General features: G+C 38.6%; 1 protein-coding gene across 1 annotated transcript in view; it reads left to right on the top strand.

The window, feature by feature from the left end:
* Positions 1 to 14,813, top strand: part of LOC122551345 (Krueppel-like factor 3) — a 44,374-nt gene that overhangs the window by 23,500 nt on the left and 6,061 nt on the right. Inside the window, exon 6 of the mRNA XM_043693085.1 lies at positions 12,783 to 12,946. Coding sequence (XP_043549020.1) covers positions 12,783 to 12,946 — 164 coding nt within the window. The remainder of the gene's footprint in view (positions 1 to 12,782; positions 12,947 to 14,813) is intronic.

The following is a 14,813-nucleotide window of genomic DNA, read 5'->3' as shown; positions in this document are numbered from 1 at the left end:
GTACTTTTATTTGCTGTGACTGAATATTGTACTGGAGTCAAGTTAGCAGATGGAATTATTAGTTATCCATTGCCAATCTTTGGCAGCCCTGAAATTTCAGCTCTCCATTTCTAAACCTCACTTTCTTCCTTTAAGATACTTAGTAAAACCTTTTTTTTTTTCAGTCATGCTTTTGGACATTGACTCCTATCTCTTTTGATGATTTCATGTAATATTTTGTCTTGACATTTCTGTGATGGGCCATGGATTGTGTTATGGCAATAAAGAAACTATATAAATGTAATTTATTGCATTCAAAATATAGAATAGATTTTAAAATTCAAGCTTTTTAGTTCTGAGTGCCAGGAATCATGTTGGGACTTTGGATTTGGAAGTCACTACATCTTACAAAATTTTCCACCTATATCCCCGTGCATGCACCAATTGCATGAATGTGTTAAATCTGCACTGATATTTCCAATTCTATAGTCAGTGATAATTTGGAGAGTTAGGGATATTATATTTTATGGGGAGGAGATGGGATACAATGAATGATAGTTACTTCTGAAAAAAATTGTATCGTCATGTTATGCTATTAAACAACAGAATATAAATACATATTGATTAGAAGTCCTCTCTTTGGTATTTGAGAGATGATGCTTTTTCACTAATTCTTGGATGAAGACAGTTAACCATTTTTCTGTTGGACCTGAGTTACATATCGTTGAGTCTGGGAGAGGACTGCAGGTATTCTTACACTAATGAACCACTTGGATTTTTATAACAACCTGATAGGGATCGTGGAGCCTTCCTTTTCCTGGCACAAGACTTTCATTTCTGAGTTTGTTTGAACTAAATTCAGGTTGACAAACAACTGTGGTGAGGTCATTGACTCATGCGCTGCTTTGAGTCCAGTATTTTGGAATATTAGTTCTGTAATATATCTGCAGTGTTACAATAACTTGTCCTATAAGCAAAAGCTTAAAGATACAAAACAAACAACAACTGTAAGCTAGTTAAAAATGAATGAACACCATTGCTAAAATAGCAGGAAGTGAAATTTTAGAGGGTCATGTATCCAATTTGTAACACTAATATTTCATTAGAATCACAGTTTCAGCACAGAACAAGTCTACTTGGCTCAGCATGTCTGTGCCAAGCAAAAAGCAAATTACCCAGCCTAATCTCACCTTCTGGCAATTTGTGTAACCCTGCACATAACTACATGTGGGGTGCACACTCAGACACCTTTCAAATAAATTGAAGGTTACTGCCCTAGTACCGTTTCAGACAGGGTTTCAGACCCATTCTGCCCTCTGGATGAAAATAAATAATATTTTCTCATCTCATGTCTCTAATCTTTTTACCTATAATTTTAAATCTGTGTGCTTTATCGTCACTTATCCCTCTTCTAAGATAAATAGGCCTTTCCCATCCATTTTGTCCAGCCTCGCTCAGTTTTGTACATCACAATTAAATCTCCTTTCAGTCTTCTATGTTCCAAGAAGAACAATTCCAATCTTTCTCATACCTGCATTTTTATTTGCAACATTTTTACAAATAAAAATCTGGAATTCAAAAGCAATTGGTAACCATGTCCTGATAAAGGGCTTTTGCCCGAAACGTCGATTTTGCTGCTCGTCGGATGCTGCCTGAATTGCTGTGCTCTTCCAGCACCACTGATCCAGAATCTGGTTTCCAGCATCTGCAGTCATTGTTTTTACCACAACCATGTAACCATGTCAATTGTCATAAAAAAACCTATCTGGTTCACAAAAATCCCTTAGGGCAGAAAATCTGCCAAGCTTACATGGTCTAGTCTACATTTGACTCTAAAACCATAGATTCTTAACCACCTTGTGAATAATTATAGATGGGCAATAAATGTTGGCCTAGTCACTGACACCCACATCCCATGAATGAATGAAAAATAAAATCTCCTATACTGAGATGATCAGAATTACATTCAAGTTGTGGCCTGACTAATGATGTAAACAGTTTCCACATTACTTCTCTGCTCCTAAGATTTTGGCTGATAAAGGAAAGGATTTCATATGCTTTCTGAACCACCTTTGTCAACCTGTCCCACCATCTTCAAAAATCTATGGATATTTACCCAATATCCCTTATTTCCTTTATGCATCGTTGCAATTTCAAGTCAAAGGTGTTATGATTCTTGGGCGGCACGGTGGCTCAGTGGTTTTCACTGCTGCCTCACAGCGCCACAGTCCTGGGTTCGATTCCCGCCTGTCTGTGTGGAGTTTGCACATTCTCCCTGTGTCTGCGTGTGTTTCCTCCAGGTGCTCCTGTTTCCTCCCACAATCCACAATGTGCAGGTCAGGTGAATTGGCCATGCTAAATTGCCCACAGTGTTAGGTGCATTAGTCAGGGGTAAATATAGGGTAGGGGAATGGGTTTGGGTGGGTTTCTCTTCGGAGGGGCGGTGTGAACTTGTTGGGCCGAAGGGCCTGTTTCCACGCTGTAGAGAAATGAATCTAATCTAATCTAATTGTCGTTATTGTTACCGTTTCATTTTTGAAGGTTGTTCTGAGAGAGGTGTTGCAAATGCATTCCTACAAATGCATTAAGTCCATCAGTTGAAAATTATCCAAACATTTTTGGTCTTTTGTTCCAATGGACTTTCAGAATGCTTGTGGAGAATGGACGGCTTCTCTAAATTGTGCTGTATCTTACTTTTAGTCGGTCACTATGGTACCTTTATAGTATTGTTGCATGTCACTGCAGTAGTGTGCTGGAAATCAAGTCCCGGAGCCATCGCAAGAAATACAAATCACTAACTGGACACAAGTTCTCAGGAAACTTGCAACAGGTCTCTGTACTTAATACAAATTAATATCTGTTACAAATAAGTAGATTCTAACTACAGCTAAACAACTATGAACAGTTGACATATAACTCTAACCCCTTCTAAAACTCCCTGCACACACACAATACCAATTTTTATTGTCTGTCTCTAGTAGTGTCAGATGCGGGTATTGGCATAGTGGTTAGTGCCAGGGACTAGGTTCGATTCCACCCTCGAATGACTGTGGAGTTTGCAGATTTTACCTGTGTCTCTGTGAATTTCCTCCTACAGTCCAGAGATGTGCAGGTTAGGTGGATTGGCGATGCTAAATTGCCCATAGGGTCCAGGGATGTGCAAAATAGGTGAATTAGCCATGGGGAATGCAGGATTATGGTGATATGGTGGGGGGATGGGTCTGGATGGGATGCTCTTCGGAGGGTTGGTGTGTACTTGATGGGCCAAATGGCCTGCTTCCACACTGTAGGGGTTCTATGAATCTGTGATTCCTCATGATCCAATGGAACGGTTCCTTCAGTTTCCCAAATCTTTCAGTTGTTTTACTTCTTTTCAGTTGGCAAAGAGGGATTGGTTCACAAATTATAAAGGCCCTGACATATTAGTTGAAAGTGACAGTTTACAGTAACTCATGTTAGAAAATATCTGTCTTTAAAATTTTCCTGTATAGAGAGACACACACACACACACACACACAGACACACTGTTTGCTATACAGAAGACAATTGGATAGCTGTTGTCAGACTAATGGACTTTGTAATTCTGTAATCACAACTTCACAAACCATTGAGCAGTGTGTTGCTGGCCCAAACTCACTTTGTTTACAGACTCCTTGACCCTGAGCTGGAATGTTACACATGTCTTCTCCTACTGCTTGAACAAAGCAGCAGTGTAAACACCATACCACAAGAGTTATAATACAGCAATTCCTTCCTCATTCCTCTATCCTTGTTCCAGTTCAGTCTAGAACTAAAAATAAAGTAGAATAAAAATATGTGGTCTTTACAGTATGTCAATTATATTCCATATGGACTGCATGTGAGGTAATGAATGTTTACTGCCAAGATACTGGAAATAGATGTTGCACAATTTCAAATAATGACATATTGCGGGTAACTCCAGATTCACGAATGGTAACGTTCCTCTCAGATTCTATGAGTTATAATTGGCAGTTAGAGGACTAATTATGATAGGGTTATTTGACATCATGCATCAAGCTCGTTTGGCAAGAAGTCACAGAACTTGCAAATGTTACATTATGTTTGGTAATAATTTCCGACAATGGAAAATGTCAGATCCATTAGCTAATGATTGCAGGACCACAAATATCCACAAATCCCCAAAAACAAGGACAAGGATTTAGCCTGGAGCCACATGGTCTTTATTGAGTAGTTACTTTGTGAAGCTTCAAGAGACTAGCAAAATAGGTATACAATACATTCATATCTCTAATGCTTTCTGTACACAGAGTTTCTTTTTGGTACTATTACAATTTAATGAGTTGGTTTGTGAACTTTGATAAGTATTTTACTTGTATTAACACAGCCCCATGTTTACCCTTTGCTCATTTGCTAATTAAGCATATTCATATAACTTTGGAAATTTGTTAGATGATGCTTGTTTTACGGTTGAAGATTTGTTTTTCCCCAAAATGAATAAAGCTAGCAGTAACCTAGTGAATTTGATATTAGACATTAGTTCATGGCTCATACCCGAAACATCAATTCTTCTGCTCCTCTGATGTCGCCTGACCTGCTGTGCTTCTCCAGCACCATACTCTTGACATCATTAGTTCAGATCCCACCATGGCAGGTTATTAATTTGGGTTTAATAAAACCAGTAAATTATGGGTCATGATGAAATTTGCTACATTTATGCGGGAGTTTGATTGGCTCTGTAAGGTTCTTCAGTGAAAGGAATTGCTATTCTTACCACATCTCGTCTTCATGCGACCCCTGCCCCAGCTGTGAGTTCACTTAAATATTCTCAGAGAAACCAAGGTTGGGCAACAAATACCGCCTTGTCAATGTTGCCTAATTCTCTGGAAGAAATTTAAAACAAATTTATTTTTAGTTATCACAAATTCAAACATGTCCATGGACAGTAGCTGAAAATATACATGGCCCATTTGGTACAATCAAACTTCATTTTGGCAAGACTGCAATGAAGAAACTGATAATGAGTACTGAGTCAGGGAATCTGTCCTCTCTTGAGAACTGCTTTATCCTTCACCCTCTCACAAGGAACAGAGATCAATGGAAGTGGCACGCGAATATTGGAAATTTCCTTGCTTCTAGCTCTCAGAGATCTAGTGTATCAGGCTGTCACAGATCTAGAGTATCAGACTGACAAATTCTTGTACTGGGGCAATTTTATCTCCTTCAACAACAATGATGGTAATGCATTGCTGTAATGTCCTAAACATAGTAAAATATTTCAAGGCACTTCTTCCAGAAGCATTATCAAACAATATTTGACAGCAAGTCACATTTAAAAATAAATGACCAAAAACTTGACAAAAAGAGAGAGGCTTTAAAGTGCATCTTAAAGGAGAAGAGAGGTGGAGATTCTTGGGTGAATTCCAGAGGCAACATCTCGGCAACAAAAAGGGATGGATGCCAATGGTGGGATAATTAAATTTGGGAATGCAATCGAGGTATATGTTGCAGGATTTCAGAGGCTGTACGTTCAAAGAGGTTATACCATGTTAAAAGGCAAACCATAGAAAAATTGAATAACAATGAGAATTCTAAAATAAAGGCATTACTTAATGAGGACCCAATGTGGGCCAGCAAGCAGCAGATTTGTAGTTGATCTGGTTGGCATCAGCTTCCATATAGGCAGCAGAGGTTTGAATGAATTCAAGTTCATATTTCTCTCTAGAGTTGGCCATTCCAGTGGTCATCCCATATTCTATCCACCGTGAAACTTCAGGTCATCTGTGTTTGTGTCTTTGTCCTTACTTTCACCAAATCCCGTAAATCCACCTCCTTAATGCCTGTTGATCTACATTGGTTCCCAATTAAGCAGAGATTTTTTTCAAAATTCTCATCCTTGTTCTCCATGCCCTTATTCTCCTCAGACCCACAATCCTTCAAGGTACCTGTACTCCTGGGATTTTGACCTCTCAAGTACTCCCAATTTTAAAACCTCACCATTGGTAGCTGTGCCTTCAGCTGTCTCAGTCATAAGCTCTGGAAATCCCTTCATAAATTTCTCCACTTCTTTACTACTTTAAACTACTCCTTATAAACAAACTTTGTAAACAGGCTTTTTGGCCCTTTGCAGTAATATTTCCATATGTGGCTTAAATTCAAGGTCTGTTTAGTAACATTCCTATGAAGCAATTTGAGACATATATAAATATAAATTCTTGTTTTTGAAGAGTAGAAGATGAAGGAATTGTAATACAATCTGTCTGGTCTTTGGTGTGACAAAGTACTGTGTTTCTGTCAGCTTTGTGATTACTACATTTTGTTCAAATTGTTACTAATTTATAATGCAATAACTAGTTAGGGTAATTGAAGATTTGCAATGTACAAAAACAATTTAGTAATTCTTTTGTTTTGTAAAATATGCTGTAAAATGTCCCACAAAAAGACACATTGATAAAAAGTTTCTTAAGCAATTTTTGATAATCAAAGTGTTATAACAATGTACTATAACAATGTACAATCATCATTTCTATTCTCATGTGTATCTGAAAGGTAAAATTCCCATTCAAACTAATTTTAGCAATATAATTTTGCATATAAATCTCTGCTTCCTGCAAACTTGTATCAATTTCTTTTTAGCAAATACAGGCATTTTATCTTAAAGTCTACTTAAACACCTTTTCTGTTAAATACCAGGCTAACAAAAATATCTTTTGGAAATTTGTTTGTTAGGTGGTAACTTTGTAGCAGACATCCTGTGGGTGGGATCTCCAGCTGCTTTTAGGTGTTGACATCAGTGTTTGAGAGCAACCACACCCTACAGGCAATATCAAAACAACAGGAAACAGTTAATAACACATTGAAGGAGTGGCTTCAACAGTAAAAAATCCAGAGTTCTATGCTTTTGCAGACAAAATTAATGAAGGAGAATTTTATACAATCTAAAATACTAATTGCCTCAAAGTGTAATAGCTAAATATAATAGTCGTGTTCATCCACATAAGCTTGATGTGACACTTGAAATTAGTGTGCTGTCCAGTCTTATCATTTTGATGCTTTGAATAAAGAATATTTTCACATTATATCAAAAATGATCTTTTCTGGAAATTATATTTTTCATGAAGTAAAACATTGAACTGCAGTGTTATTTCATTAAAAATAATTGAAATTGCTTTGTAATTATTACAGTAAAATCATGACGATATAAAACCCTTTGAATTTTTGGTGACCTTTATAATCTTGCCTATACCATCACGGAAAGGCACTGAAGCTATGTTGGCACTCCCTCATTTGTCGATAGTTGTAAAAATGGATTCTGCGGAACAGGGAACTGGGTGGTGTCGTGTTTGAACTTTTCACTTTCCTGTCCAGTGAAGCTGGCTGAAAGCAACCCTTCACTGATAACAATGGAGGCTCCTAACTGAAATTAGCTTGAGTCAGAATATCCAACATGTTGTGGTTGTGTTCGCCGAGCTGAGAATTTGTGTTGCAGACGTTTTGTCCCCTGTCTAGGTGACATCCTCAGTGCTTGGGAGCCTCCTATGAAGTGCTTCTGTGATTTTTCCTCTGGCATTTGTAGTGGTTTGAATCTGCCCCTTCCGGTTGTCAGTTCCAGCTGTCCGTTGCAGTCGTCGGTATATTGGATATCAAACCACTACAAATGCCGGAGGAAAGATCACAGAAGCGCTTCACAGGAGGCTCCCAAGCACTGAGGATGTCACCTAGACAGGGGACGAAACGTCTGCAACACAAATTCCCAGCTCAGCGAACAGAACCACAACAACGAGCACCCGAGCTACAAATCTTCTCACAAACTTTGAAAATCCAACATGTATGAAATCATGGAATCATCCTCCAGTTTAATGTAAGTAGTTAACAGACTGCAACTGGCTAAGAAACACTTGGGACTGAACCATATAAGGTGATACAGAGGGAGAAGCTCTTTTGAAATTACCATTTAAATGCATCAGGCTTACTATAATATAATCTGATTTGTTCTACATTCACTTTTATGCCACTTGAGGCAGAAAATTGGCAAAGGGTTAGGTTTGTATTATTAATATCATGTTCGTCTCACCCATGGTGCTGAGATTGACAGTTTCTGTGGAAACAAAGGGGAAAATCCCTTATTCATTAGAACTCTTACCATTTAAACATAAAAGACAGTGTCAAAAGGATAAATTAGAAAACAAATCCACTTGTACAATGTAACTTGGAATATCTTAATCCATTTTAATCAGTAAATGTTAGAATTCTACATCATTATATTTATTAGTCTATCATGGGTCATCATTTCTGCTCCCACCTCATCCTTTGATCAATTGCAGTGGGTTTTGTTTGAAATTTAGAGCTTCTTCCTGGAGTTTGCATTGGAACCAAAATCTGGCAGTGGAATAAGCAATAGGGGTTTGAGAAGCTCAGAGAGCTACTAGGTATGGGATACTGAGAGTTGACACTTGGTGACGCACACTTCCTTTAAAGCTTATTATCATTGTATTGAGATTGGAAAATCTAACAACCAGGAATAAATATAAGGAATCACAGGAAGGTTTCACATCATGTAGTCTTGCATTTCCTTATATCCATATGGATAAGTTAGTAAAAGGTTAATAGTTCTAGGTATAAACCTGACTTTTAGATTGATTAAAACATATTTGAGTTTCATCTGACGGTATTGATAATATATTATTTTCTTACTACAGTAATTCATGATACAAACATACTTCTAATTAAATAGTCGACTTAACAAAGCACTTTCGGCTTTCTTTTCAAACTCCTATCAAATAGTCTGGTTTTCCACATGCAAATAGCAACTGTTGGCACCATTTATAAAATAAAAGTTGCCTTTAATTCCACTCCTTCCCCTTTAATTTTACTATTGGAGAAGCAACTATTGAAAAAGGAGAAAGCCTGGTTTGAGGTTATTCATGTGGATGGTTTGCAAGAACGGGATCATTTTATCTCAAGGAGTTGACGTCTTAGATGAGCCAGAATTTTAGTTACAATAGGTCAGTCAAAACCCGTAATTTTTTTTTAACCAATGTATTTATTTTGGGGGCAGTATTATTGCATAAATTATACAAGTTTATTTCTCATAAACATAGGTTGATCTTACATCATACATTAATGGTATTAAAAGATTTGAATCACAAACAAGTTGGCCAAATTCGGTACCCATCAATGATCATAATCTGGTTGTCAATTCAACATATATATCACAAAAAACATCAATCCACAATTAACATCTCCGATATAATTAGTTTATCCAGCAACATAAAATCATTATCTACTTCACATTTGCACACGACCTCCAGCACCTCCACCTTCAGCATTTAATTTGTTTTGGATTGTATGCGTTCATTTTTGTTCCAGTTTCATTCAAGTTACAGACAGGTATCCATAAAAAGTACTCATTGAGTTCACAAAAATATGCCAGGAATTGAAATTGACCTTTACGGAGAGTGCACACCAATTAAAAATGCACAACCAAATGTATCAAGGAGTAACTTGAATTTCTGTCAGACCAAAGGATGCAGATGCAGAAGTAGGCCATTCAGCCCATTGAGTCTGCTTTAACATTGAATGAGATCAAACCTTAATCCTTACCTCTACTTTCCTGCCTTCTTCCTATAACTGTTGATTCCTTTACAGATTAAAATTCTGTTTATCTCGGCGTTGAATATACTTAACAACCCAGCCTTGACAGCCCTCTGCAGTAAAGAATTCAACAGACTGACTACTTTCTGACAGAAAAAATGCCCTCCTCGTTCTCTGTCTTAAATGGATGTCCCCTGAGATTATGCCCTCTTGTCCTAGACTCATGGACAAGAGAAAACAACTTCCTCACATCTCCCCTTTCAATCACCTTAAGAACCTTTTATGTTTCTATAGTCCCTGTCATTCTTCTAAATGCCAATAAATACAGGCCCAACCTGCTCAACCTCTTTTCATAAGAGCATCCTTCCTTTCACAAAACAACCTAGTGAACCTTCTCTAAATGCCTCCAGTACCTGTATATCACTCTTTTTAGATAAAAGAACCAAAACAGTTCATTATATTCCAGGTGGGGTCTGACTCATACATTATATAGCTTTAACAAGTCTTCCCTATTTTTATACACCTTTCTCTTTGAAAAGAAGGCCAACCTTCTTACCTTCCCTATTACATGCTGAACTTAGATGTGAGATTTTTGTGATTCATGTACAAAGTCACCTCTCTCGTGACGATTATTCACTAATTTATAAAGTATTTGGTTTTTGTAGAATCCTGTTGATAGAAGTCAGTCTAAGCTTGACGTGAAACCCTTTAAACTATTAGATTGGCAGGTGCAGATAATTTTCTTGTAGCAGAAATACAGGTGATATTTATTGTGATTTTATTTGGAGATCTATAAGTTAACAAGACAAATGTAAAGCACCACTGCATGAACTGATTTGCTGCCCCAGAAAAAGCTAGGAAATTGTAATTCTTCTTTTGACCGAACTCTTGCACCAGTTTCGCCAGGGTGTAGATACCGGATTCAGAACTAATCAGGAATGACAGGTAGCTGCAATGAGAGATTGAGGAGTAAAAGGTGCCTCTATAATGTGAGTGCAAGGATAAGGTTGGAGAGACAGCATGGCTCTATGGAGGAGAGAGTATAAATGTAGAGGCAATTATGGGTTGTGATGATCTTATTGATTTCACTTGGGAAACAAATTATTTGCTCATTTATATAATTATTGTTTGTGGGACCTCATTGTGTTGTTATTTGTCTGGTGTGTTTCTCTACATTGATTAAACTTCAAAAATATTGAATTGGTTATAAAGAGCTTTGAGCAAGTGGCTATATAAATGCTTGCTGTTTCTTTTTATGATCACGCTGATTTCTCCAATTTGTTTAGCAAATTGGTTTAAATGTGATTTTTGCAATACATTACAAAAGTGTTAAATGAGTCAAGAGATCTGATTTTTATTTTAAATAAGTAGAATCAAGTCATTGACTTCTGGGAATCACTCATGAAAGAATCTCTTCAATGTATTAATTCCAAATTATGTTTCCAATGTTGGTAAATGTGTCTGTAAAAGAGTTATAAAGAAATGAGAATAAGATGAGGTTTGCTAGTGACAAAGAATTTCTGTTTTTATCATTTAGAATTATCAGCCAGACAAGTGTCAGTAAGGATAATGCAACAATATAATTTTTCACTGATAAAGCCTGGCTCGGAAGGAATACTTAACAGTAGAATCAGAGAGTCATAGAGATGTACAGCATGGAAACAGACCCTTCGATCCAACCCGTCCATGCCGACCAGATATCCCAACCCAATCTAGTCCCACCTGCCAGCACCCAGCCCATATCCCTCCAAACCCTTCCTATTCATATAGTCATCCAAATGTCTCTTTAAATGTTGCAAATGTACCAGCTTCCGCCACTTCCTCTGGCAGCTCATTCCATACACGTACCACCCTCTGTGTGAAAAGGTTGCCCCTTAGGGCTCTTTTATATCTTTCCCCTTTCACCCTAAACCTATGCCCTCTAGTTCTGGACTCCCCGACCCCAGGGAAAAGACTTTGCCTATTTATCCTATCCATGCCCCTCATAATTTTGTAAACCTCTATAAGGTCACCCCTCAGCCTCCAACGCTCCAGGGAAAACAGCCCCAGCCTGTTCAGCCTCTCCCTATAGCTCAAATCCTCCAACCCTGGCAATATCCTTGTAAATCTTTTCTGAACCCTTTCAAGTTTCACAACATCGGTCCGATAGGAAGGAGACCAGAATTGCATGCAATATTCCAACAGTGGCGTAACCAATGTCCTGTACAGCTGCAACATGACCTCCCAACTCTTTGTACTCAATACTCTGATCAATAAACGAAAGCATACCAAACGCCGCCTTCATTATCCTGTCTACCTGCGACTCGACTTTCAAGGAGCTATGAACCTGCGCTCCAAGGTCTCTTTGTTCATGGACTCACGAACCAATGTCCTGTACAGCTGCAATATGGCCTCCCAACTCCTGTACTCAATACTCTGATCAATAAATGAAAGCATACCAAACGCCGCCTTCACTATCCTGTCTACCTGCGATGCCACTTTCAAGGAGCTATTACCTGCCCTCTAAGGTCTCTTTGTTCAGCAACACTCCCTAGGACCTTACCATTAAGTGTATAAGTCCTGCTAAGATTTGCCCAGTCTGTGGATTCTGATAGTATATCCAAGACACCACATGCAAAACTGTCAGAAATATTGTTATAAGAGCAACCCTCTCACTGAGTTTTAAGAGTAAAAGATGTATTAGCAGAATCTTGGGATGCTGGGTCAGAGATCTTCTACAAAGAAATGGTCTGTTCACACCAATGGGAATAAATCTCCAAAACCAAACTTAGTTGAACCAATCCACACTCCTGAGTATTAAATGATGGTCAGTCGGAACAATCTCTTTTTTTGGGGGGGCGGGGGCGTTACAAATAAATATGTCTGCACAAAACATCTCTGAACAGCTTTGAATCAGCATGTCAAAACATAGAAATTCAAAATGCTTCTAATGCTGGAAATCTGAATTAAAAACAGAAATGCTGGAGATATGAGTCATTGGATCCGAAACTCACTAATTCAGTTTCTCTCTTGACAGATGCTACTATACCTGTTAAGTTCCTCAAGAAATTTTTTGGTTTTGTTGCAAAAACATAAATGTTTTTCATATTTCTACTCAACAAATTCTACTCTCTCATTTGAAATCCAGCTCATAAATGTACAGAACAAATAGAACAGTATCATCAATACAGGAATATCCATTGTTGGTTGAACAGATGAAAGGTTATGAATCCTTATTTTTGTTCTGTCAGGAGCCATAAACCTTCAGTAATCGTGCACGCTGTATCAAGACCGCACCCAGTTGAATCCCCAGACACACAGAAGAAGCGTCGCATACACAGGTGTGACTTTGATGGATGCAACAAAGTTTACACAAAGAGCTCACACCTCAAGGCACACAGACGGACGCACACAGGTAAGAGAATCCTAGAGTATTGTCATTCCCCAAGAGCCCAAATGTTTTATAATGGAGCTATTAAGTTCCTGTCAGTGCAAAGGTCCTCTGGGACTAGCTATGTTCTCTGATAATTTTAATCAGGTTTTTGTGGTTGTGATTTCTTTTTTGCAGCATTCACCTATTCCAGTTTCAACAGATCATCAGTAAAAATCCCAATTTTACATTCCCCTACCCATAAAATTCCTCTGCTGACCTGTCCTAACCTGAGTTTATAGTGAGACAAGTGAGGGCTGCAGTTCAAGCCCTTAAGTGATCAATTAATGACCACACAAGCACTACTCCCACCCCGACCTGAATTTTCAGACTACCATGAGGAGTTTTTTTCCTTTGCCCCAACCAAATACTGCCCTCTGTGGATACTCCCTCCCTTCCTGCCTTTCCGACAGCTTCACTCCCTCTTCTGCTCATTTTGCTCACCCAAATGGCCTCATGCATCACTGAGAACCCACGCTTACATAGTCCTGGACTCGGCCATGGATTTAGACTTTAATTTTCACTGGGGAGCATGAAGAGATGAGGAATTTTCCCTGGGAGGCAGGTCAGTCAAAGCCAGAATGAGAGCAGAGGCTGTCAGCTATGGTTGTAGACTCTGTGGTCCAGAGCTGTGTAGAAGATATTAATAAAAATTCATGAAACCATAATCAGTCATCCACTCCCCATGCCCACACATCCAAACTCATTCATCTAATGCCCTTTACCACACTCATATACCCCCACACCCTCTGTGCCAACTTATGCTCCTGTACCCATCTTCATAACCCCTTTGCATCCCCTATGCCAATCTTTGGGTAGCACGGTGACTCCGTGGTTAGTGCTGTCACCTCATAGTGCCAGGAACCTGGGTTCAATTCCAGCCTTGGGCAACTGTCTGTGCGGAGTTTGCACATTCTCCCCATGTCTGTGTGGATTGGCTATGGGAAATGCAGGGTTACAGGACTACAGTAGGGCGAGAGTCTGGGTGGGATGCTCTTCAGAGAGTCAGTTTGGACTTGTTGGGCTGAATGGCCTGTTTCCACACTGTAGGGATTCTATGATTCTATATCCTTTGTTCACCTATATGGCAGCCTATGCCCAGTTCATCCCCATGGACATTTATAACTCCCATCCACCATCATTACCATTCCCTCTCCATGACAACTGACCTGGTATCCACCATGGATACAACATGGAGTTGTACATTACAGTTGTGTCTGATGATAACTTCAATATTTAGGAAAAAAAACTCCCATATTTTTTTTTAAAAGTCAATAAATTAAATTTTTGTCAGCTAATCTCTTATGAATTAAATATTTCATTTAAGTACTTAAAGTACTTATAAAAACAAACATTTCCATTTAATAAACATTTCAATCCGAGAATGAATTGCTCACTTAGCAGGCAATTTTTAATGGTGACACCAGATCATTCCAACAGATCTTGTGGGCAGACTGAAACTGATTCCGTTTGTGTAAGCAATTATTTTACTTTTTGATGTTTGTGAAAATAAGTCTACGTTTCAAGGAATATTTCTTAAAGTTTTGAATCTGATTGCCTTCCCAACAGTAAATTAAATGAGTAATTAGTTATAATTATGAATGACCTTTATTCTAAACTAATCCAAGTTATTCTAAAGCTATTCTAAACTAATCCACCCCACCAACCTCCAGATATATCGTATCATCCTTCGTCATTTCTGCCACCTCCAAACAGACCCCACCACCCCACCACCTCCCCTCCCCTATCAGTGTTCCAGAAAGACCACTCCGTCCGCGACTCCCTCGTCAGGTCCACACCCCCCACCAACCCAACCTCCACTCCCTGCACCTTCCCCTGCATTTTCAAGATA

Source organism: Chiloscyllium plagiosum, chromosome 1, assembly GCF_004010195.1.
Source record: "Chiloscyllium plagiosum isolate BGI_BamShark_2017 chromosome 1, ASM401019v2, whole genome shotgun sequence".
Lineage (NCBI taxonomy): Eukaryota > Metazoa > Chordata > Chondrichthyes > Orectolobiformes > Hemiscylliidae > Chiloscyllium > Chiloscyllium plagiosum.
Note: the sequence above shows the minus strand (reverse complement) of the source record. Positions and strands in the feature narration are given on the sequence as shown.